General features: G+C 40.8%; 1 protein-coding gene across 1 annotated transcript in view; it reads left to right on the top strand.

Annotated features, from left to right (window-relative positions):
• Positions 1 to 11883: 11883 nt before the first annotated feature.
• Positions 11884 to 24522, top strand: part of LOC140491846 (protocadherin-10-like) — a 180773-nt gene continuing 168134 nt past the window's right edge. Inside the window, exon 1 of the mRNA XM_072590245.1 lies at positions 11884 to 14692. Coding sequence (XP_072446346.1) covers positions 12134 to 14692 — 2559 coding nt within the window. The 5' untranslated portion in view covers positions 11884 to 12133. The remainder of the gene's footprint in view (positions 14693 to 24522) is intronic.

The raw sequence follows: 24522 nt of genomic DNA, 5'->3' as shown, positions 1-24522 counted from the left end.
ATAAAAATTTCTTTAGGCCACATTTGGAATGTTGCTTACAGTTTTGGCTGCTACTCTTACCAGAAGGATGTGGAGATTTTGGAGAGGATACAGAAACAATTTACCAGGATGTTGCCTAGTTTAGAGGGTATTAGATATGAGGAGAGATTAGTCAAACTTGTTTGTTTTTACTTGAATGTTGAAGGATGAGAGGAGATTTGGTAGACGTTTACAAAATTATGAGAGGTATGGATAGAATGCATAATTTTAGTCTTTCTTTTTACGAAAGTAGAAATGTCAGTTGTTATGGGGCATAGGTTTAAGGTAAACCAGGGTAGGTTGAAAGATGTGAGAGGTAATTTTTTAAAACATTAAGCACTGCCTGAAGAAATGGTGGAGGTGGATACAATAGAAGATTTAAGAGGCACCTTGACAGGTAAATGAATAGTGAGGCAATAGCATAGAGGCAAATTGTTTTCAGTTTCGTAAGTCATCATGTGTTGGTGTAGTCTTGGTGGGTTGAAAAGTCTGTCCTGAGCTGTAGTATTCTCTGTTCTTTATTCAGAAGGACAGAGAGAGACTGAAGGCCAGAGAAGTTGACAAAGGGTTGGGGAAGAGTGCAAAACAATGGGAAACACAAAGTCATAAGAAAGTGTTTTCTCCTAATATTTTTGTTAGTATATACTCTGTCATGGAGCTGATTTTTACTGAAATTGCCAACTAATTAAAATAGGTAAAAGAATATGAGCAAAAAAAAAGGTTCAAGACTGATAAATGTTGTCAGTATGTCACAAAATGGTTGTCAAAAGTCCTGAAGAGAAATGTCTCATCTATATTTAACTCTAATCACAAACAAACTTTCAATGTTTCAAGAGCAACTCAGGGATAAGCACTTGTAAAGCACTGTTCAGGACTTTAGAATGTTCCAAATGACTTAGAATAAGAAAATTACAAAATGGTTTCAAATCAGAGCAGAACACTTGGCCCATTGTCTCTGTGCAAAAGTAACTTACTATGTCCTACTCATGACATTTTCAACATATTTTACATTTCTTTTCAGAGAACTATCCAATCTTCTTTTCAAAACATGAACCTGAATTTACCTCCAACACACTTTAATGGCACAGAATCCAAGATCCCAAAGACTGATTGCACTAAAACATTTTTCTTCATGTAATCTGTGGTCCTTTTTCCATTCACTTTTAATCTGTGGCTCTCTTACTTGAGCTAATGGGATCAGTTTCTCCTTATGTAGACTGTCCTAACTTATTATGATTCTAAATACCTCTATGAAAACTCTTGCAACTTTCTCTTCTTTAAAGAAAATGCCACAGATCCCCTAATCTGGATAACAGGGACACCTATGTCAAACTCCTATTCATCAACTACAGCTCCTCCTTCAACACCATCATCCCCTCCAGACTGATCACAAAACTGTGAGACCTAGATCTTGTCTATACCCTCTGCAACTGAATCCTCAGCTTCCTGACACACAGACCACAACCAGTGAAAATAGACAACTGCACCTCCTCCATGATAACTTTCAACACTACAACATGTAGAGCCCCCTACTCCATGGATACATTCTCAGCCCTCTACTGTACTCTCTGAACACCCATGACTGTGGAGATAAATTGTAATCAACACCATCCACAAGTTTGTTGATGACACCACTTTTGTAGAATGGATTTCAAACAATGATGAGAGAGAGAAAATAAATAAGATAGAGGGCCTGATGTCATGGTGCAGTGATAACAACCTCTCTCCCAATGTCAGCAAAACAAAAGAACAGATCATTAACTTCAGGTGGAAAGGAAATATATCCTCATCTATATCAACAGAGCAGAGATTGAGAGGGTTGAGAGTGTTAAGTTCCTAGCAGTAATGATAACCGATAAACCGACTTCCACAAATGCACCATAGAAAACATGCTATCTGGTGCATAATGGCCTGGTATAGCAACTACTCTGCCCAAGACATAAGAAACTATACAAGGTTTGTGCACAGCCCAGACCATCATGGAAGCCAATCTTTTATCTATGGACTCCAACTAAACTTTGCATTGCAGAGGAAAGGCTGCCAACACCATCAAAGAACCCTCCCAGCCTAGTAATGCTCTCCTACAATGCCTTCCAGTCAGTCAGAAGATACCGAAGCTTGAATGCATGCACCGACAGGTTAAGAACAGTTTCTTCACTGCTGTTACTCAACTGATGAATGGACTCTCTAACTTCAAATAATGCTGATGTTGTTAGTGTTGATCTTGCTTTATGCACATCTTTGCAGTGTAACCTACATGCCTGACTCTATACCAGCACCCTGTTATCTGTATGTCCTTGCTTACTATGATATGCCTGTACAACTTGCAAAACAAAGCTTTTCACTGTACTTGGATGAACATGACTACAATAAATCAAATCAATTCAAATCACATCTCTACATGCAAGTGAAGTCTCTCTCACAGGGCGTGTTCATAAAAATTCTGTGCATTCTTTGAAGACTTTATCCAATTCTTTACTGGAATGGTGTAATATTACAATTGAAGCCAAATAAATGTTTTGTAATGGTTCACTATAACATCCCTGTTTTGTACTCCATCCACCTTTTCACAAAGTCCAAGATCATGAATGGCCTCTATTCCTGATGAAGGACTTTTGCCTGAAACGTCGGTTTTCCTGTTCCTCGGGTGCTGCCTGACCTGCTGTGCTTTTCCAGCACCACTCTAATCTAAACTCTGGTTTCCAGCATCTGCAGTCCTCACTTTTGCCTAATTGATTAATTTCTCAGCCTACCATTCAATTTTCACAATTTGTTCTCATATACTCCATGTTTCTTTACTCCTGCACCCATTTTAGAATTGTATCCTTTGTATGTGAATATTCCTCATTTTTCCTTCAACTGTGTACAACTTCACACTTCTCAAAAGTGTCTCTTAAGCTTCATTGGCCACCCCTTTTCTTGAGTAATTGATGGGGGAAGACAGCCTAGTGTCTGATTAATTGACATGGGGAGATTGTTAATTTGAAATTTCCCTTAATGAATGCTGACAAGACTGGATACATCATATGTTGTATTTGCTGTTAAAAGACAAATATGTTTTATGAGCTATTTTGTTCATTTGGTACAAATCAAACCTTGTATTTGTGGGCTGGCACATGAAACATCCTTCTGCACTCCCAAATTAATTGGAATTAAAAACACTGTCCAAAATATTTTTGGACACAGATAAAGGTAGTGAAGTGCCCCAACAAAATAATGAAGGGAAGGCACTGAAATACTTTCATATTCAGTACTGCCACTATACCATATGGAGACTTAACTGTGTAGTATCAGTCAAGATGAGGCTGGAATACAGCAGTTTCAGTGCAAAGATGTTCCGTGAATGAAGCACATTCACAGTCTTAATGCCTATTTGTTGTACATTGTTATTAGTAAATTTATTTTCTATCCCTTTTACAAGTTGAGTTGATATATATTTCAAGTTTCAACAGCAACATGTATAACTGTAATAATTTCTTGTTTGTATGCTTCATAGATAAAATGTTTAAATATGGAAGAATCATTAGGCGTTTATATGTTTATGTATTAATTTGAAAATGACCTATATTATGTAACAAGGACAGAACGCCCCTGGTGCTCACCTTCCACCCTACAAACCTTCGCATAAACCAAATCATCCGCCGACATTTCCGCCACCTCCAAAAAGACCCCACCACCAGGGATATATTTCCCTCCCCACCCCTTTTCGCCTTCTGCAAAGACCATTCCCTCCGTGACTACCTGGTCAGGTCCACACCCCCCTACGACCCACCCTCCCATCCTGGCACTTTCCCCTGCCAACACAGGAAATGTAAAACCTGTGCCCACACCTCCTCCCTCACCTCTATCCAAGACCCTAAAGGAGCCTTCCACATCCATCAAAGTTTTACATGCACATCCACTAATATCATTTATTGTATCCGTTGCTCCCGATGCGGTCTCCTCTACATTGGGGAGACTGGGCGCCTCCTAGCAGAGCGCTTTAGGGAACATCACCGGGACACCTGCACCAATCAACCAAACCGCCCCGTGGCCCAACATTTCAACTCCCCCTCCCACTCTGCCAAGGACATGGAGGTCCTGGGCCTCCTTCACCGCCGCTCCCTCACCACCAGACGCCTGGAGGAAGAACGCCTCATCTTCTGCCTCAGAACACTTCAACCCCAGGGCATCAATGTGGACTTCAACAGCTTCCTCATTTCCCCTTCCCCCACCTCATCCTAGTTCTAAACTTCCAGCTCAGCACTGTCTCCTTGACTTGTCCGGACTTGTCCGACCTGCCTATCTCCTTTTCGACCTATCCACTCCACCCTCTCCTCCTTGAACTATCACCTTCATCTCCTCCCCCACTCATCCATTGTACTCTATGCTACTCTCTCCCCACCCCCACCCTCCATCTCTCCACACTTCAGGCTCACTGCCTTTATTCCTGATGAACGGCTTTTGCCTGAGATGTCGATTTCGCTGCTCCTTGGATGCTGCCTGAACTGCTGTGCTCTTCCAGCACCACTAATCCTATATTATGTAACTTGTAAATCAAAGAACAAAGACAGTGTTTGGTTTATCGTGTCTGAGTAGTATTTGAATGACTGTTAACACAGAATGAATAATAATCATCTAGAATTCTTTCCTAAAGATGTTTTAATCTTACATGTTCCATGATTGTGTGAAGACCAATTGTCCTCAACTTCATTCCTTAACTAAATGACCATTTATAATTGTATGACTTCTGACACTGACAATTTGCTACTCAAATGTGGAAGTCATGAGGTTGTAGATAATGTGGGCAGGGACTGGGATTGGGTGACAGTGGAGTTGGAGTGGAGTGGAATTAGGTAGGGAAAAAGTGACTGACAACATCTTGGAGGCAATCATTAACCAGGAACAGAACAGGTCAGCCCTATGCATCTGATGGTTGTAAAAGCAGGTTAGATCTTTGGAATTCTTCAATGAGTGATATGCCTTCTGGCTCCTGAAAGCCTGTCAATTTTCTAGGAGGCACAAGTCAGGAATATGTTAGAATACTCTCCACTTCTCTGAGTGGGTGCAGCACCAACACTGCACAAGAATCTTGATGAGCACCTATTCACCATCACATTGTGTGCATTCAAATGCATATTTGGAGCAATGTGCACAATGAACAAATTGCACTGCAGCAACTCATCCAAGCATGGTGCACCACTCCCTTCAAATTACCTGCCAAACCACTTACCATACTTGTGTCTACAGCTTCTGGCATCACAAGTGGCTTGACTGTACAGTGGGTGGAGTGTGTGGGGAAGTGGGTGCAGGAAGAGGAAGAAGGAACAACAGTGGTAAGGGAATCTTTAATCAAGGAAGAAGATAGACAGTTCTGCAGCTGAAATCATGACATCAAGCTGGTGCATTACCTCCTTGGTGCCAGGATCAGGGATGTCATTGAATGGCTTCAGGGCATTGTGAAAGGAGAGGGTGATGAGTTAGAGATCATGGTACAGATTGGTACCAATGACAGGGGAAAAGTTAAGAATGAGGTCTTGCATCAAGAATTCAGGAAGATGGCAGTCAATTAAAAAGCAGGATCTCAATGGTTGTAATATCTGGATCACTTCCAGTGCCTCATGCTAACGAGTTTATGAATAGGAAAATAAGACAGAAGAACGTCTGGCTGAAGAGTTGGTACAAGAGAAAGGGTTTAAGATTCCTTAATCACTGGGACCATTTTGGGGAAGGTGGGACATGTACAAACAGAAAGTTCTGCACCTAAACTATATTGGGACCAACATTCTTGCAGGTAGATTTGCTAGTGCTGTTGGGAGGAGTTTAAACTTGTCTGGTGGGGGAGGGGGCACAGAATATCAATGGAACAGAGGCACATCAGGCTGCAGAAAAGTCACAGTGAGGTCAGCTGTTTTGAGTGTCAAGAGAGTAAGGCAAGGCTGGGTGGTCTTTATTTTAATGCTCGGAGTGTAATAGGTAAGATTGATAAATTAATGGCATGGATTGACACATGAAGGTGTGACATTGCTGCCATCATGGAAACATGGTTGAGGGAAAGGCTGGATGGGCAACTCAACATTCCAAAGTCTAGGATCTTTAGATGAAAGAGAGAAGGGTATAAAAAGGGTGATGGTACAGCTCTTTTATTTGAGGAATCAATTACTGTAATAAGGAGAGATAATATCTTGGAAGGGTCCTCAAATCTGGCTTTGTTGATAGAATTTAGGGGTCAGCAAGTTTTCTGGGTGTTTATTATAGGTCCCCAAAGAGTCAGTAGGAAATAGAGGAGTAAATATATAGACAGTTTACAGAGGTTGTAAAAATAACAGTCAGTAATTATAATAGGGGATTTCAACTTCCCCAACATAAATTAGTATCATGATATAGTTAAGGGTTTAGAGGAGGTGGATTTCTTGAAGAGGTTTTCGCAGCAATATGTAGAAGGCCCAACAATGGATGGTGCAGTGCTAGATGTGGTTCTGGAAAAGAAGCTGGACGAGTGTTTGATGTGGCACTGGGGGGATTTAAGCAATAGTGACCACAACACAGTTATGTTTCAAATCTTTTCTGGATTAGGGGAAGGCAGATTTTATTAAATAAAGTAGGATCTGGCTACAGTAAACTGGGTAAAGGTTCCTGTGGATAAGCCGACAGTGGAGCAATGGGGAACATTCATACATAGCTGGGGAGAGTGTGCATCTAATATATACGCTAAGAGGGAAATGTGGGAGAACACTGGATATCTGGGACAATTCGGAACTGGATAAAGAAGAAGAGTAGGGCTTTCTGCAAGTCCAAAGGGAACAATTCAACCGTGGCCCTTGATGAATACAGGAAGTACATGAGGGTACTTAAGAAAGTAATTAGAAGAACAATAAGGGGGCATGATAAAGGGCTTGCAAATAGGATTGGGGAGAATCTGAAGATATGGAAGAATAGGGCCCATTAGGCACCAAGGGGGCAACCTGTGAGTGAAGCCACAGGATACTGGAAGGTTATTGAATGAATACTTGTCCACGATCTTCACTCTGGAAAAGGAGAATGTAGGTACAGAATTCAGAAAAAGGGACTGTGAGGAACTTGCACAGTTTGACGTAGGAAATGGGGTGGTATTAGGGCCTGTCAGACTTAAAAACAGAGAAGTACCCTAGCCCAGATGAATTGCATCCTAGGCTGCTGTACAAGGTGAGGCAGCAAAGTGCAAGGGCTCTGACACAAAGTTTTTATTCCTCTCTGGCCATAGGGGAAGTGCCAGAGGACTGGATGTAGTTTCACTTTTTAAGAGATGGTAAGCGTGGTAAAGATGAACCAAAAAATTACAGACTAGTGAGTCTCACATCAATAGTATGGAATAAATTGGAGAAAATTCAGAAGGAGCAAATTAATATCCATTTGGAAAGCCAGAGGTTAATTACAATAGTCAGCATGGCTTTGTCAGAGTGAGGCCATGCTTAACAAATTTGTTAGAATTTTTTGAAAATGATGAAGTGTGTGAATGAGGGAAGTTCAGGTAATGTAGTTTATATGGGTTTTAGTAAAGCTTTTCAGAAGGTCCTACATGGAAGACTAATTGAGAATGTTAATGCAGCTGAAATTGAGGGAAATTTGGCAAGATGGATCAGAATCAGACTTTGTAATAGGACACAAAGGGTGATGATAGAGGTTGTTTGAGTTACTGGAGGCTGGTGTCCAGCAGTGTACCACAAGGATCCATTCTGGAATGCTTATTTTTTGTCATATACATAAATTATGTGGATAAAAACATGTGGAATGTTAAGCAAGTTTGCAGATGACACCCAAGATTGGCAAAGTGGTTAATAGTGAAGAAAATGGTTGGAGATTACAGGAAGATATAAATGGGCTAGTCAGCTGGGCAGACCAGTGGCAGATGGTATTTAACGCTGATTCCAATCTAAGTGTGAGGTGATGCATTTTGGAAGAAGAAGCAAGCTGAGGGATTATTTAATGAATGGCAGGATACTGGGTATCTTAGATGAACAGAGGGATCTTCAGGTAGTTTTTCACAGATCTCTGAAGTCAGCAGAGCACATGAATATATGAGTCAAGAAGGCATATGGGGCACTTGCTTTTGACAGTTGTGGCATAGAATATAAAAGCAAGGGGGTAATGTTGGAGTCGTACAGATTATTGGTGACGGCACAACTGAGGGACTGTGTTCAGTTCTGGTCACTCTATTGCAGGAAGAATGTGATAGTACTAGAAGAGGAGGTACAAAGGAGGTTCATCAAGATGTTGCCTGGGATGGGGAAATTTAACTATAAGGTGAAGTATGAGCTTTGATTGGTTTATTAGAGCAGACAAAACTCAGGACTGGCATTATTGAGGTGTATATCATTATGAGGAGTATGGACAATGTGAATAGAGAGCAGCTCTTCCCCTTGGAGGAGGTGTCAGTCATGAGAAGTCCTGAGGGGATTTTGGAAAAATCTTTTTCTCTCAGCACGTGGTGGGAATCTGGAATGAACTGCCTGGGAAGGTAGTGGAGACGAGAAACCTTACAACTTTTTAAAAAGAAATTGGAGTGTACTTCAAGTATCGTAACATTCAAGGATATGGGATAAGTGCAAAAGGTTGGGATTAGCACATTTCACTGTTGTTGTGCAGTGCAGAAACAATCTGCTAAAGGGCCTTTTCTGCGCTGTATGAATCTCTGAATCTTGACTTGAACCTAAATCACAGTTCTTTCACTGTCACTGAGTCAAGCACCTAGAGTGACCTAGCAGCTCACCATCCACTTCTCAGGAGCAATTTGGATGGGCAATATATGCTGGCCTAGCCAAAAATGCCCACATGCTGTAAAAGAATAAAACAAAACGTATCGAGGCAATCATTAAATGACTACATTTGTACTAGTTTGATTTTTCTCTTCATAATTTGCAAAAGTGAGATTAACTTTGATGCTTCTACTTTGACAGGTTAGGTCCAACTAATTTATTGCGGGAAAGGAGCTTTGCTAACCTATACACGTGTGCTGTTTAGTAGCGAGAAATAAAAGACACTTCTTGGGTTGTGAATCTATATTGATTGAATGTATTTCAAGAGCATGCAGCAAAAGAAAATGCATCTTCGTTTTCCACATATAATTTAAGATCCCTGTCAGGCATTTTAGGAAAGATATATTTTACAAGCTCCAGACGAAAACTCCCAGCTCTTCTCTAATCCCCTGGCTCAGTCAAGCACATTTCAGATTCTTACCTTTAGGGCTACATTCTCATCTGTAAGCCAGCTCAGGTTCTAATTCAAAAGGATTTCAGGGTATTTTTTATTCAAGCCTGCACCTCAACATATTGCACTCAAAGCAACCGTTTGTATCTTATATAACAATTGTGTCCAACCCTTTCGTGTCAAGGAGAATTATTGTTCTTGCCAGTGGCAATCTGGATCAATTGCAGCACCAAGAGACATGGCTTCAGCTGCTTGTGTCGTTCAATTAGTGGAGAAAGTCTGGCCCTGGACAGCTTTGTGCTAAGTCGTAGACTTCCTTCACAAACTCAGGTCATGCTTCATGACTTTTCATATTCCACTACCGCCCACATTCCCTTCCCCACCCTGAATTAATTTCGCTCTTGGCATCTGCATGTCTCATGCACCAACTCAGGACAAGAAAGATCAGAGGTCGTTTGTTTTGTTTCCATGGGAACCCGTATTTGAAATTTCGCCCTGAGTGCGTTTATAATATCAGCTTTATGTGAAGGAGTTTCGATTTCAGAAGGCTGATGTCAAAAATGTATTTTTTTTGTGTGCTTTGCAAACTTGCCCGTATTCAACTTCTTCATGTCCAGAAACAAATTGCAAATTGAGAACTGTGATGGTACAAAAATTATTCAGTGTATTTTAAAATGTGCAAATACTGGGTTGTATTTTTAAACATCCAGTCTCATATGTTAACTAGCAGATCCCCTTACATTCAATGAAGCCGCAAACAGCAGAGAAAGTAAGGGCATCTGCTTGCAGAAATGGTGGCAACGCATTGCCTGTTTGATGACAGATTATAATAATAAAGTCACCGTGGTCCTTGGGGACGATAGGGCTGCTCACTCATTAGCGAGAGACGACTGGTGGTGAGTTTAACCGGAGCGTCACCACGCCTAAAGCGAGGTTGAGCAGGTGGGACCTTCATGGTAACTTGCATGGGAACGAGAAAGTAAAACACTCCAGTGGCGTCATTCTGTGAAGTCGGTTTACCGCCTACGAGATTCCACACTACATTTTCTGTCAGGGTTTACTGGAACCTACTTCTCCTCGGAGGCACCCATGAGACAGTTGGACCATTCATCATGGCTGGTATCTGTTTTGTGGTCGTAAGAGCGGAACAGCAAACCACTGGGGCTGGACGCCACACGTGTGACGGTGTGGAGGGTGAGGGATACAGGTCTCCCTCAAATCCCTTGGAGTTTCGTCTGGGTCGGCGAGGTAGCCAGGAAAAATACACCTCATGCTTGGGGAGCAACCTGCCAGCGCTGACAGCTGGTAGCAAGAAGTGCGAAGCCACTGGCCACTATGCACCACCCTCTGCTAACACATGACATACCACATCAAGTGGGCTCACACTGCTTGAACAAAGATGCGCCAATTTTCAGCGGATTTTGGAACAATTTGCGAGGCTACATTACAGAAGAAGATCTAACATTTTTTAGTCTCTGAAAATTTTAAAAATCCAGCAAATGTGTTTAAAATCCTAAACCACAGGTACTTTGGTTGCAATTGAACCTCGCTTTGCATGCATACCTAACAATTCTTGAGTCCGACCACTGGTTTTCCTTTAAACTTGAATGGTCTATATTCTCTAATTCATATCACTCATTGGATTGTTCTCCCTGCTTCTGCTTTCTTGAAGGTCACAGGTTTGAATGACTATCACTAAGCGAGAAACTGTCTTTGAATTTGTGTGTCCATGTTCTAGTCTGCTACTTCTTACTTGACTTGTGTATTGTTGCAGCCCCTTATCTAGCTAACTCTTCAGTACTTCATCTCTGTAAAGCTTCTTATCATTCCTTTCGTAAGTGCACACACAATCTGGAAATGCAGGTGATGTGTAGATACTTAGTAAATGTGCCTTTACTCTATGCATATAAAATATTGCAACCGAAGCCAGCTAAAGTAATTGCATTACTTATTATATAAGGTTCGGTGCAGAAGTAATTCGGGTCCCTTTAGGATTTCTGCCAAAGGTCCATTGAAGAATTGTTCATGGCTTATTAGGTTTGGACATTCACTGGGAACTCCGGAAGCAAGTTTTCACGCGAATGCACAGTAATGAGTTTAATAAGTTAACTCCAAATATAGGAAAGAGCGAATACTGCCGAATATGCAAGATGTTTGGCAATGAAATGGGAACGATTTACCTTCCCTTATTGCACACATCACTCAATTGTCAACCTCCAGGTGCTCAATTTTCATTCACGTGAAATGCGCTCGTTTCTGAAGAAAAAAATAGTCATTAGCCATGGTCTGTCAGCTTTTCAATGTACATTAATGATAATATAACATGGTCAGCGGGCATTCTTTATGGAAAACACGAGCTCTAATAACTTGCACTGAAATAGCATAGGCAGAAAACGGAGAAATACATTGTCACATTTCACAAGTCAGTTTTAGACATTTTGAACATTGAGCATCGCAGGAAGATAAAATTGTCTGTTAGCTTTAAAAATCTGGATCTAGAAGACAGAATGTTGACTTCTTCTAATAATTATATTTTACGTGCATCGTGTCTTTCACTCCCATGTCAAATGTTAAGCGTTGTTTTCTCGCTGTTGCTGTCCGCTACCCAGTACTGAAATGAGTGCAGAGAGCGTTCAGACCTGCCACACAAAGAAGCCACCTCCACAGACACACGCACAGGGCGCGCTGTGCGATCTTAAGTACAGCATCGGAATTGCAGATATCATTACGGCTCTACTGTCCACACTGAGAGCAGATGGGAACAACGCTACAATGAAAGCGGACAGCTTTCTTTGGGAAGAAGTATTTTATTGAAACTATACACGAAATCTGAAGATTGCGTGGATTAATGTATGCGCCACTGATATAAGTTATTAACCAATATGTTCTGGCGGCGATTTCTCTTCAAAATCTCCCAATAGGAATCAGAAACCATCCCGATTGCGGAGAAATGATGACTGGAAAGAGATCGTGGGCAGGAACAAGGCAAGTGCTGTGCTTTATTGCCGTGTCCTGCTTTGCAAATTTGATTTCTGGACAGATCCGCTACAGAATTCCGGAAGAACTAAAGCATGGAGCTTTTGTTGCCAACATTGCTGATGATTTAGGTTTAAATGTCAGTAAGCTAACTGCCAGAAGACTACGTATCGTGTCTGGTGCCTCTACGCAGTACTTGGAGGTAAATTTGGGCAATGGTATTTTGTTCGTGAATGAAAAAATAGATAGGGAACAGCTCTGCGGTCTGATTCTCACTTGTTTTCTACATCTGGAAGTTGTTATCGAAAATCCTCTTGAACTGTACCGTATTGAAGTAGAGATTCTAGATATAAATGATAACTCACCAACTTTCTTGAGGAAGGATATCTTTTTGGACATTGTAGAATCGGCTTTGCCAGGGACACGATTCCCTCTCGAGAGTGCTCACGACCCAGACGTGGGCACTAACTCAGTTCACACCTATAGGCTCAGTCCAAATGACCATTTTATCTTGGATGTGGAGACACGAAGTGATCGCAGCAAATTTGCAGAGCTGGTGTTGGATAAAATGCTGGACAGAGAGCAACAACAGACCCATCATCTAGTTCTGACGGCAGTTGACGGAGGGGTTCCAAAGCGGTCTGGTTCTATCTTGATCACTGTTAATGTCCTGGACGCCAATGACAATTTGCCTGTTTTCGAACAGACAATTTACAAAGTTTCCTTGGAAGAGAATGCACCAAAGGGGGCGTTAGTATTAACATTGAACGCCAGCGATTTAGACGAAGGTTCCAATAGCGAGATAGAATATTCTTTCAGTAGTCATACTCCTCCGAGAGTGCGCGAACTGTTTAACGTGGACTCCCATACAGGTGAGATTCGTGTTAAAAGTACGATAGATCACGAAGAAATGAATACGTACGAAATTTATATTCAAGCCAAGGACAAAGGTGGCCCCTATGCAATACCCGTGCATTGTAAGATTCTTGTAGACATAATTGATGTGAACGATAATGCGCCTGAAGTGATCCTGACTTCTTTGTCCAGTCCAGTAATGGAAGACGCCATGATCGGGACAGTAATTGCTCTCATCAGTGTTACAGACCTAGATTCTGGGGAAAATGGGCAGATTAACTGTGTGATTACTCAGGAAGTTCCATTTCGGCTTCAGTCATCTTTTAAGAACTATTACACATTGGTGACGACCGCTCCGCTAGACCGCGAAAGAGTACCAGAATACAACATCACAATTATGGCAATTGATTCAGGATATCCTTCTCTTTCTACAAACAAATTTATATTTCTCAAGGTTTCAGACGTGAATGACAATGCTCCAAGATTTTCGAAATCTTCATACACAGTGTATGTCACAGAAAACAATGCACCTGGCGCTACCGTTTGCTTTGTGACAGCATTGGACCCTGATGCGAATCAAAACGCCTACCTATCTTATTCTATCATGGACAGTACGATCCACGGATTACCCTCCAAAACCTATGTCTCAATCAATTCAGATAATGGCAACGTCTACGCATTACGTTCATTCGACTACGAACAACTAACAGATTTTCAAATCCAAATCCAAGCTCAGGATGCTGGATTTCCACCACTCAGTGGTTCTACCAAAGTTAATGTGATCATCTTGGATCAAAATGACAACGTTCCGGTAATTGTCTCCCCAAAGCCAAGGAACGGTTCAGTTGCACGACATAAACTGTCGCAATCTTTGCACCCGGGGCAATTAGTGATCAAAGTCATTGCCACAGACGCGGACTCTGGACAGAATGCAAAGCTCTCCTATCTATTACTGCGAGCAACAGATCCTACTCTATTCAACTTGGCACTCCATACAGGCGAAATAAGGACGACCCGGCGTCTGGGAGACAGAGATATCCCGAAGCAAACTCTGCTCATCCTCGTGAAAGATAATGGGCAACCTCCTCTTTCTGCCACGGTCACCATCGTATTTTCAATAATGGAGAACATTACAGATATTCTGCCTGAAATCAGCAATTTACCCGAGAATGCAGAGCAAAATTCTGCTTTATTATTTTATATAATTATCACATTGGGATGCATTTCACTTGTATTCATTGTGGCCATTATCATCGTCGCTACCATCAAGTGCCACCAATACAGAAACAATGCCCACAACTGCAACACCGCCGTCGGGAATTGTTGTTGCATTCAGCATTCGAATTCGGCAGATATTTTGCAAACCTCTAAAACAAATCCCCAAGTAACCACCAATCCTAAAGCGCCACCTGACTTTTTAGAGGTAGGTGGAAGTGGGACAGTCTCACAGGCCTATTATTACAAGGTGTGTTTGACCCCTGAATCTGCGAAGAGTGATTTTACTTTCCTCAAACCATACAGCCCAGGGAAACCCGAAGGTGGGACAAGCACTAGTGACCCAGATGGAGTGGAATGGAAAGGATATTCACCAAAACGTTTAAATACTGATGTTTCAACTGCCAGTTTCAATTCGAAAGTCATTAAATTTCGCAAGTGGAATGGAGATTTATCCAGTCAGGTGAGATATTTATTTGGTCAATCATGAGAGTTGTTCAATTATGTGATTATACTTATTTTCTAAGTTTAGTGACCATTTCTGCTTTGAGCTAATATCAAGACTCCTTTTGTTGATTTAGTTATGCATGCATCATGTCAACTAGCTTTCATCTCAAGAAGTTCTTAATTTGAATTCATGGTTTGTTTACTGATCTTATGTATAGTTACTTGAAACTTAACCTTAAGTACTAGTTATGGTACTCGCTTTGCCTAGCAATTCTATATATTTAGCTAGTTCCTATTCCATAACTTATTAATTTGTTGCAAAGTAGGACATTTGAGCACAATCAAATTATGTTTAGTGGAAAAGTACAAATCAGACATGTACAAGTGTAAGGAAAACATTTGCTGGAATTATACTTTTGATTGAAATCTGACTAAATGCCATTTGTTATTTTATTGAAAATTACTGTGCTTTAAGCATATAACCATATCTGTTCATTTGGGAATTATATGTAGCAAGGATGCTTTCATTAGATTGCATTAAAGATGATGAGGTTTTTAATAACCACCTACTTCACATTATTAAATATTCCTGATCATTAACTTGCTGAATTATAATGTGACATGCCAGCAAAGAATGAAATTGAATACCTTTCCTCTGCCACATTAGATAGCAAAATGCTTCTAAATATATTTTCATTATGTTTTGCATGTTTCAACAATTGGTGATTGAACATATCTATTGATGCAATTTTAGATTACAATAGACTGTACTGTATTTCCTTATATCAAATACACAAACCTTCAGTGAATGAAGTATGGTCTGTGCTTTAACCTGTGGATCATCATCTGATTACAACTATATATAGAACAGCAGATGATCCATGACTCATTTGCAATTTTTCAATGCAGTAATAAAACAAAGAAAAGGATTAAGAGCTGACAATCGACTGCAGGTTAACCAATAATCACATGTTAACTGAACTTGTGTTTTAAATTTCTCAGTGTTTTCCACTGATATTCAATTCTATTGGAAAACCTTCCACTGGGGCAGCACATTAATTGCTAAAGCATACATCAGTCATAATTATAAGTCATTTTTATAAAACAAGCCTTTATGAATGTCAATTGATTTTTTTTTACTACTTATGAAATAGTCTAAGTAGTGCAAACTGAATACTTATGCAAATGTTGTGAAACCAATGTGGCACCACAAGCCTTACAAATGTATAATTATGGAAATCAACGTTTGAAAGAGCCAAACAGTGCTAGAGAGCCAACTAAAGAACATTATTTTGCTAACATTCAATTCAACAGCAAGCTAGTATTCTCCTCCACATGTATACAATTTGGATGCATGTTAAATCAGCTTAGATATGATTGGCAATTATACTGTTATTCTTCATCTCAAAGTATTTTCTCTGCTCTTGGCAGTGATGGATTAGCTGCTAATAAATGTATAGACCACCATTTGCATCCAATGTTATCCCTGGTGTTCTTGATGCATAGCTCCTCTGTATTGCTTTATTCCTGTTGCACTTCATTTGTTAAGGAGATGCACATATCTTTGGAAAGAGCAGTATTTATTGCCCATCCCTTTTTGCCTTTGAGATGACGACGTTAAGCCACCATCTGGAATCCCTTTAGAATGCAATTGGTATGGAGAAGTTAGTACTGTTAGGTAGCAAATTCCAAGGTTTTAACCAAATAAAAATGAAACTATATGTCCAACTCAGAACATTGTCTGACTTGAAGGAGAAATTATATATTGTTCTATTCCACTCCACTATTTAAGAAAGGTGAAGAAGAGAGAAGAAAAACAAGTCTATACACCTGTTAGTCACATATCTTTTATCAGGAAATTACTTGCATTGTTAGTAAGGATTGTTTGATGAATATCTTTAAATTTTCAGGCTAATCAGAGAGATCGAGAATGAAATTATGAAGGGCTTGTTATGTCCGATCAATCTCAGGGGATTTTAGGAGGTGACTAAAGTACTGGAAAGGGCAATGTCTCAGGAAAATTTGATGTAGCTTTCATTAGGCATTTGATGCATTTCCAATAAAGCAAAATCATTAATGTTAAAAATTGACAAGTCATTGGCATTGATGTAGACACCAGAAATGACAATGGCAAACTTAATTCTTTTGATCATGCAACATCATGCTAACTAACATCTCATATTAAAATTGGAAGAGCTGTCCCAACATTATTCAATCAAGAGCCTGACAAAGGCATATGCATGGAATCATACACTTCAGACAATTTCCAGGCACCACCATTACCATCCTTGCATTTGCTCTGCCCCATTGGCAGGAAAGAACAATTAAAGGTGGTGGCAAAGCATAGATATTCAGATGGAGCTGCCTTGGGAATCTTCAAAATAGTCTCTGGATCACTATGAGGAATTAAGACATCAAGTTAAATATGAACAAAGAATCCTCCTGCTGAATGCCACTTACTGCCTCACCCCCCACCCATTGGCAAATGAATCATAACTCCTCCATTTTAAACACCAATTGGAGGAAGTAATGAGGGTGGAAAGGACAAACAATGTATTTTGGGTAGGGGAGTTCAATGTCACTCACTAAGAGTAGCTCAGTAGAAACATGATTGACTGATTTGACAAACTCCTAAATAATATTACTGTTAGAGATAAAGGATGGCAGATAATAAGAGAACCTACAAAACCTACTTTATCTCACCCTCACCTGTTCAATTGTTTCTGTGCACAGCTGTAATGGTAGGAGTGACCACAACAGAGTTACTGGAATAAATACAGACTTCATATTGAGGAGTCACTGAAGCTGTTACATTGTGCTACCACTATGTGAAATTGAATAGATTTCAGACAGATCTAGCAACTCAAAACTGAGAATATTTGACACAAGGTGATTCATTCGAAGGAGCAGGATTGTGCACAACCACAATCTGTAATCTAATTATGGAGCATATGTCCCAATCACTCACTACCATGAAGCCAGTTGAATTTATTAGTGTAAGAGGCCATGCCAGGAGGAGTGCCAGGCATATATAAAACACGAGTGAACCTGGTGAATCTACAAATCAGGAATACCAAACTGCTTAAACAACATCCACAAACCGAGCTAAGAGACCTCACAACTACTGGAACAGATCTAAGCTTGGCAGTCTTGCTGCACCTAACCATGACTAGTGCTGAACAATTAGACAACTAACAATAGATGATGATTTCCTAAATATCTGTGTCATTAAAGAAGGAGAGAGTCCAGAACATCAAAGAATTTGCCACTATTGTCAGCCAAATGTGCCGAATAGATGGTCCACCTTGGCTTCCTCCTGAGATCATAAATGACAATCTTTAGCAAATTTTATTCCCTCTGGATGGGATCAAGATGTTACTGAGTACTGCAAAGGCTAAGGACCCTTACAACATTCTGGTAATATGTGTTGAGATTTTGTGCTCCCATACTCCAGTACTCTAGTTAAGTCTATTCAAGGCTGAGAAGACAGATTTTTAATCAGTAAGGGAATCAAGAGTTGGGAGGATAAGACAAAAAAGTGGAGTTTACAATTATCAGCTCAGCCATGATCTCATTGAATTGTGTAGCAAACTGGATGAATGATTTCTGCTCCTACATCATATGATTGTATGATTTTTGTCATACAAATAACAAAGCTGTTCCACCTCAGCTACAATACTGGCATCTGCACGGCATGTGGAAATTAGCTCAGGTATGGCCTGTTTGGGAAAAAAAAACAAAATAAATCCAAGCTTATCTATTGTCAGCATTCTTTTGATCATCATCAAAGTGATCAAAGGGCTCATTAACAGTGCTACAAAGTGACACCTGCATATTAATAACCTGTGCATTGATGCTCAGTTTGTACTCTATTGGGCCCACTCACATCCTGATCTCATAACAGCCTGTGTCCAAACATGGAAAGTGAATGGGTGTGGCATTAAGGTGGCATTTGACTGAGGAATACTTCAAGGAACATGAGCAAAACTAAAGTCAATGGGAATCAAATAAAACTCTCAAATGGATATAATCAGGCACAGTGGAAAGAAAATGACTGCTTTTTGGAGGTCAATCATCTCAGTCTCTGAATATCTCTGCAAGAATTCTTCACTGTGGATATTTTCTAATCAACCTGTTCAAAGATCTTATAACCACTGCTGGAGACAGTGGGACTTGAACCCACGTCTCTTGGCCCAGAGATAGGGATACCATCACAGCAGTACAAGAGCCCCAAGTTCATCAGGGTAGAGACCATGAACTTGACAGAGAAGTTTACAAATGTCACTTGGGAATATTTAAACTAGCATATGGCAGAGGTTTGGGAACCATGCAATAGGTCAGTATGTGAAATGACCAAGGAGGAGTTCGAGACTAAGGCTAGATAAACTAAGAGGAAGAACATCCAAGAACTGGTTACTGAATACAACTGGACTGGCAATCTGAAGTGCATTTGTTTTAACACAAGGAGCATGACAGATAAGACAGATGAACTTAGAACTAGGATTAGGACATATAACTATGAAGTTTTACATATGACAGAGACTTGGATGAGAGATAGACAGGACTGATAGCTTAATATTCATGGATTTAGATGTTTAAAGCAAGGTAGAGAGGGATGTGAAAGAGGTGGAGGAGTTGTGTTACTGATTTGGGAGAATATCAAAGCTGTACTCAGGGAGGACACCTTGGAGAGTTCAGCCAGGGAGGTCATATGGGTAGAGTTCAGGAAAAGGAAATGTGCAATAACTTTGATGGGGTTGTACCACAGGCCTCCCAACAGCCATTGGGTGATAGAGAAACAGATATGTGGACAGATTATGGAAGAATGTCCAACCAAAAAGGTTGTTATGGCCGATGATTTTAATTTTCCCTGTATTGACTGCAACTCCCTTAATGCCAGAGAATTGGATGTGTGAGATATTCTGAGGTGAGTCCTGGTGGATTGTTGAAGTAATATGTTAATAATCAAATGATGGAAGGCAAATACGAGATTGAGTATTGAGGAATGAACCCATCCAGACAATCAAAATTTCAGTGGGGAAGCATTTCAGGAAAGGTGATCATAATTTGGTAAGTTTAAATTGTGAATCAGGGTAAGAGTAGTCATAGAGTCATAGAGATGCACAGCATGGAAACAATCCCTTTGGTCTAACTCAAGCATGCTAACCAGGTGCCTTATAAATGTTGTGGCTGCACCAGCCTCCAGCACTTCGTCTGGCAGTTCATTCCATACACTAACCACATTCTGCATGAAAAAGTTGCCCCTTAGGTCCTTTTCAAATCTTTCCCCTCTCAACATAAACCTTTGCCCTCTACATCTGGACTCCCCTAACCCAGGGAAAAGACCTTGTCTATTTACCCTATCCTTGCCCCTCATGATTTTATAAACCTCTATAAAGTCAACCCTCAGCTTCCGATGCTATTGGGAAAACAACCCCAAACTTTTTCGCTTCTCGCTATGACTGCAACCCTCCAACCCTGGCAACATCCTTGTAATTCTTTTCTGAGCCCTTTCAAATTTTACAACATCCTCTGATAGGAGGAAGTGCAAAACTGTACACAAAATTCCAAAAGTAGCCTAACCATGTCCTGTACAGCCATAACATGATCTCCTAACTCAAGGACTCAAAGCTCTGACCAATAAAGGAAAGCATATCAAACACCTTCTTCACATACTATCTACATGCGATTCAATTTTCAAGTAACTATGAACCTTCACTCCAAGGTCTCTTTGTTCAGCAACACTCCCCAGGTCCTTACCATTAAGTGTATATGTCCTGCCCTGACTTGCCTTTCCAAAATGCAGTGCTGCACATTTGTCCAACTTAAATTCCATCTGCCAATCCTTGGCCCATTGGTCCATCTGACCCTCAGGTGAAAGTACGAAACTGGGGGAAGGCTAACTGTGATAATATTAGGCAGGAATAGGGAATGTAGATTTGGGGGAACAGGTTGAGGGCAAATCCACATCTGTCATGTGCGACAATTGAAAATGACAGTTGATTAGAGTTCAGGACCAGCCTGCTCCTGTGAAAATGAAGGATAAGGATGGCGAGATTTGGGAAACTTTGATGACAAGATAAATTGCTAACTTAATCAAAAAGCACAATGAGACATTTGTAAGATTTATGAAAGTGAGCACAGGCAGAGCCATTGAAGAATATAAAGAAAGTAGGAAATAACTTAGATAAGACATTAGGAGGGTTAAATGGTCCATGAAATGCCCTTAACAAACAGCTTTAAGGAAAATCCCAAGGAATTTATCTATCTATCTATCTATCTATCTATCTATCTATCTATCTATCTATCTAGCTATCTATCTGATATATATATATATATGTGTGCAAAAAGGAGAAAGGGGGTAGCTAGCGAAAAGATAGGTCCACTCAAAGACAAAGGAGGAATTTTTTACATGGAGCTGGAGGAAGTGGATGAGGTCCTTAATAGATAACAAGGGCAGCATGGTGGCTCAGTGGTTAGCAATATGCTTCACAGTGCCAGGGTCCCAGGTTTGATTTCCCCCTCGGGCAACTTTCTGCATGGTGTTTGCACATTCTCCAAATGTCTGCATGGGTTTCATTCTACAGTCCAAAGATGTGCAGGATGCTAAATTTTGCATTGTGTGCAATTTAGGTGGGTTAGCTATGGTAAATGCAGGATTACAAATTTAGGTTAGAAAGGTGGATTTGGGCGGGATACTTTTCTAAGGGTCATTGCAGGATGGTAGATACTGTGTATGTGAATTTAGCAAGATTCCACACGACAGGCTGAGACAGAAGATACATGGGCCTCAGGGTGAGCTGTAGCATGGATACACACAGTATATCATAGCTGCTTACAATGTGGTATTCTCCACATGGGGAGACAAAGCGCAGACCTGGTGACTGCTTTGCAGAACACTTATGCCCTATCTGCAAAAATGATCTTGAGCTTCCAGTTACCTACTGCTTCAACACACCACCATGTTCTCTGGCCAATATCCTTCTCTCAGGCTTGCTCCAGTGAAGTTCATTGCAAGATGGAAAAAGGGCACTTCACTTTGCATATATAAACTGCAAAGTCTTCTGGAGTCAATATCAAGTTCAACAATTTTAGGGCTTATGCACCTTCTCTCATGTATTTACATGTCCACCTCCAACACAAGGCCTTGTCATCACATGGGATGCTACCACACAAAACCAATTGCCAGCTACTAATAGTCCCTGTTAGCAGTGCTTCATTCTCCCAGGCTCATTTTTACCCACTCATTTGTCGAGGGGAAAGTGAGGACTGCAGATGCTGGAAGTCAGAGTCGAGAGTGTGGTGCTGGAAAAGCACAGCAGGTCGGGCAGCATCTGAGGAGCAGGAAAGTCAATGTTTCAGATATTAGCCCTTCATGAGGAATGAGCATTCCTCATGAAGGGCTTGGACCTGAAACATCAATTCCCCTTCTCCTCGGATGCTGCCTGACGTGCTATGCTTTTCCAGCACCACACTCTCGATCTCAGTCCTTTGTCTGTCCAACTCTTTTTCTCTCTCTTTGAGCTCTATCTCCACCTACTTTTTACTCCCCCATGCACTTGCCAAACCATCTTCTGTTTTGTCTCCATAGATGTTGCCAGACCTGCTGAATTTTTCCAGTAATTTCTGCTTTTGTTCTGATTTCCAGCATTTGCAGTTCTTTTTTGTTAAGGTGGATACAGAATGGGTATGATCAGAGAATACAGAGAGTAGCAGTGGAAGGGTATTTTCCTGACTGGAATTATGTGATCTATTGTGTTCTGCAGGAATTGGGGACCCCTATTGTTTAATATATATAATTATATATGATTTGGAGGAAAATGTAGGTGATCTGACTAATTTTTTTGTGGAAAAAACAAAGGTTGGAGGAATTGTGAATAGTAAGGGGGATTGCCAGATGTTTTAGCAAGATACAGATCAGCTGGAGACTTGGGCAGAGACATGGCAGATGGAATTTAATCTGGACAAATACGAGGAATTGCATTTTGGAAGGTCGAATGCAGTATTCAGTGAATGGAAGAGCACTTATAAGCATTAACACACAGGTCCCTGGAATATGGCAACATAAGTGGTTAAGGTTGTCAAGAAGGTATACAGCATACTTGCCTTCATCAGCCCAGGCACAGAGTATAAAAATTGGCAAGTCATGTTGCAATTGTATAGAACGTTAGCTCAGCCACAATTGGCATATTGTGTACAATTTTACTCATTACACAATCAGAAGGATTTGGAGGCTTTGGAAAAAGCACAGAAAAGTTTTCACAGATGTTGCTTGGTGTGGAGGGCATTAGCTATGAGAAGAGATTGGACAAACTTTCTTTGTTTTTACTTGAACCTGCTAGAAATTTTCAAAATTCTGAGAGGCATGGACAGAATGGATAGTCAGAGTCTTTCCCCAGGATAGGCATGTCAATTACTAGTGGAGATTGATTCAAGTTCATGGGGAGAAAGCTTAAAGGAGATGTGAGAGGCAAGTTTTTAACACAAAGGGTGGGAAGTACCTGTAATATGCTTCCAAAGGACGTGGTAGAAGTGATGCAATGTTTAAGAGGCATATTGATAGTTACATGAATAGGCAGGGAAGAGAGGAATATGGACTGCATAGAAGCAAAAGGCTTTTAGTTTCAAAAGGCATCATGTGTCAGCGCAGGCTGGGTGTTGTGAAGGGTCCATTCCTGTGCTGCACTGTTCCATAGAACATAGAAAAGTACAGCATAGAACAGGCCTTTGGCCCATGATGTTGTGCTGAGGATTAATCCTAATGTAAAATAAAATAACTTAACCTACATGCCCCTCAATTCACTGATATCCATGTGTATGTCCAGCAGTCACTTAAATGTCTTTAATGACTCTGCTTCTGCCACCATTCTGGCAATATATTCTATGAATTCACAACTCTCAGCGTAAAGAAACTTCCTCTGACGTCTCCTGTATACCTTTCTCCGAATATCTTAAAATGATGATGACTCATGCCAGTCAATCCTGCCCTGTGGAAAAGTCTCTGGCTACAGACTCTATCCATGCCTCTCATTATCGTGTATGCCTCAATCAGGTCACCTCTCTTCCTCCTTCTCTCCAGAGAGAAAAGTCCGAGTTTAATCAACCTCTCTTCATAAGGCAAGCCCTCCAGTCCAGGCAGCGTCTGGATAAACCTTCTTTGCACCCTCTCCAAAGCTGGTGTATCTTTCCTATAGTAGTCAACCAAAATTGGACACAATATTCCAAGTGTGGTCTCACCAGGGACTTGTAGAGCTGTAGCAAAACCCCGCAGCTCTTAAACGCGATCCGCCTGTTAATGAAAGCCAAAGCACCATATGCTTTCTTAACAACCCTATCCACTTGGGTGGCAACTTTGAGGGATCTATGTATTTGAACACCAAGATCCCACTCTTTCTCCACACTACCAAGAATCCTGTTTATAATCCTATATTCAGCATTCGCATTCGAACTTCAAAAATGCATCACTTTGCATTTATCCAGGTTGAACTCCATCTGCAATTTCTCAGCCCAGCTCTACATTCTGTCTATGTCATGCTGCAGCTTGCAATAGCCCTCGATACTATCGATGGCACCTCCAACCTTTGTGTCATCTGCAAATTTACTAACCCACCCCTCAATCTCCTCATCCAAGTCATTTATAAAAACTACAAAGAGCAGAGGCCCAATAACAAAGCCCTGCAGGACCCTACTCAACACAGAATACTTTCCATCTACAACCACTATCTTCCTTCTGTCAGCAAACCAATTCTGAATCCAGATAGCCAAATCTCCCTGTAATCCATGGCTTTATAAATAAACCTATCATGGAGAACCTTATCAAATGCCTTGGTGAATTCCATATACACC

Source organism: Chiloscyllium punctatum, chromosome 20, assembly GCF_047496795.1.
Source record: "Chiloscyllium punctatum isolate Juve2018m chromosome 20, sChiPun1.3, whole genome shotgun sequence".
Lineage (NCBI taxonomy): Eukaryota > Metazoa > Chordata > Chondrichthyes > Orectolobiformes > Hemiscylliidae > Chiloscyllium > Chiloscyllium punctatum.
The sequence above is the reverse complement of the archived record's forward strand: the minus strand, read 5'-3'. Positions and strand labels throughout refer to the sequence as shown.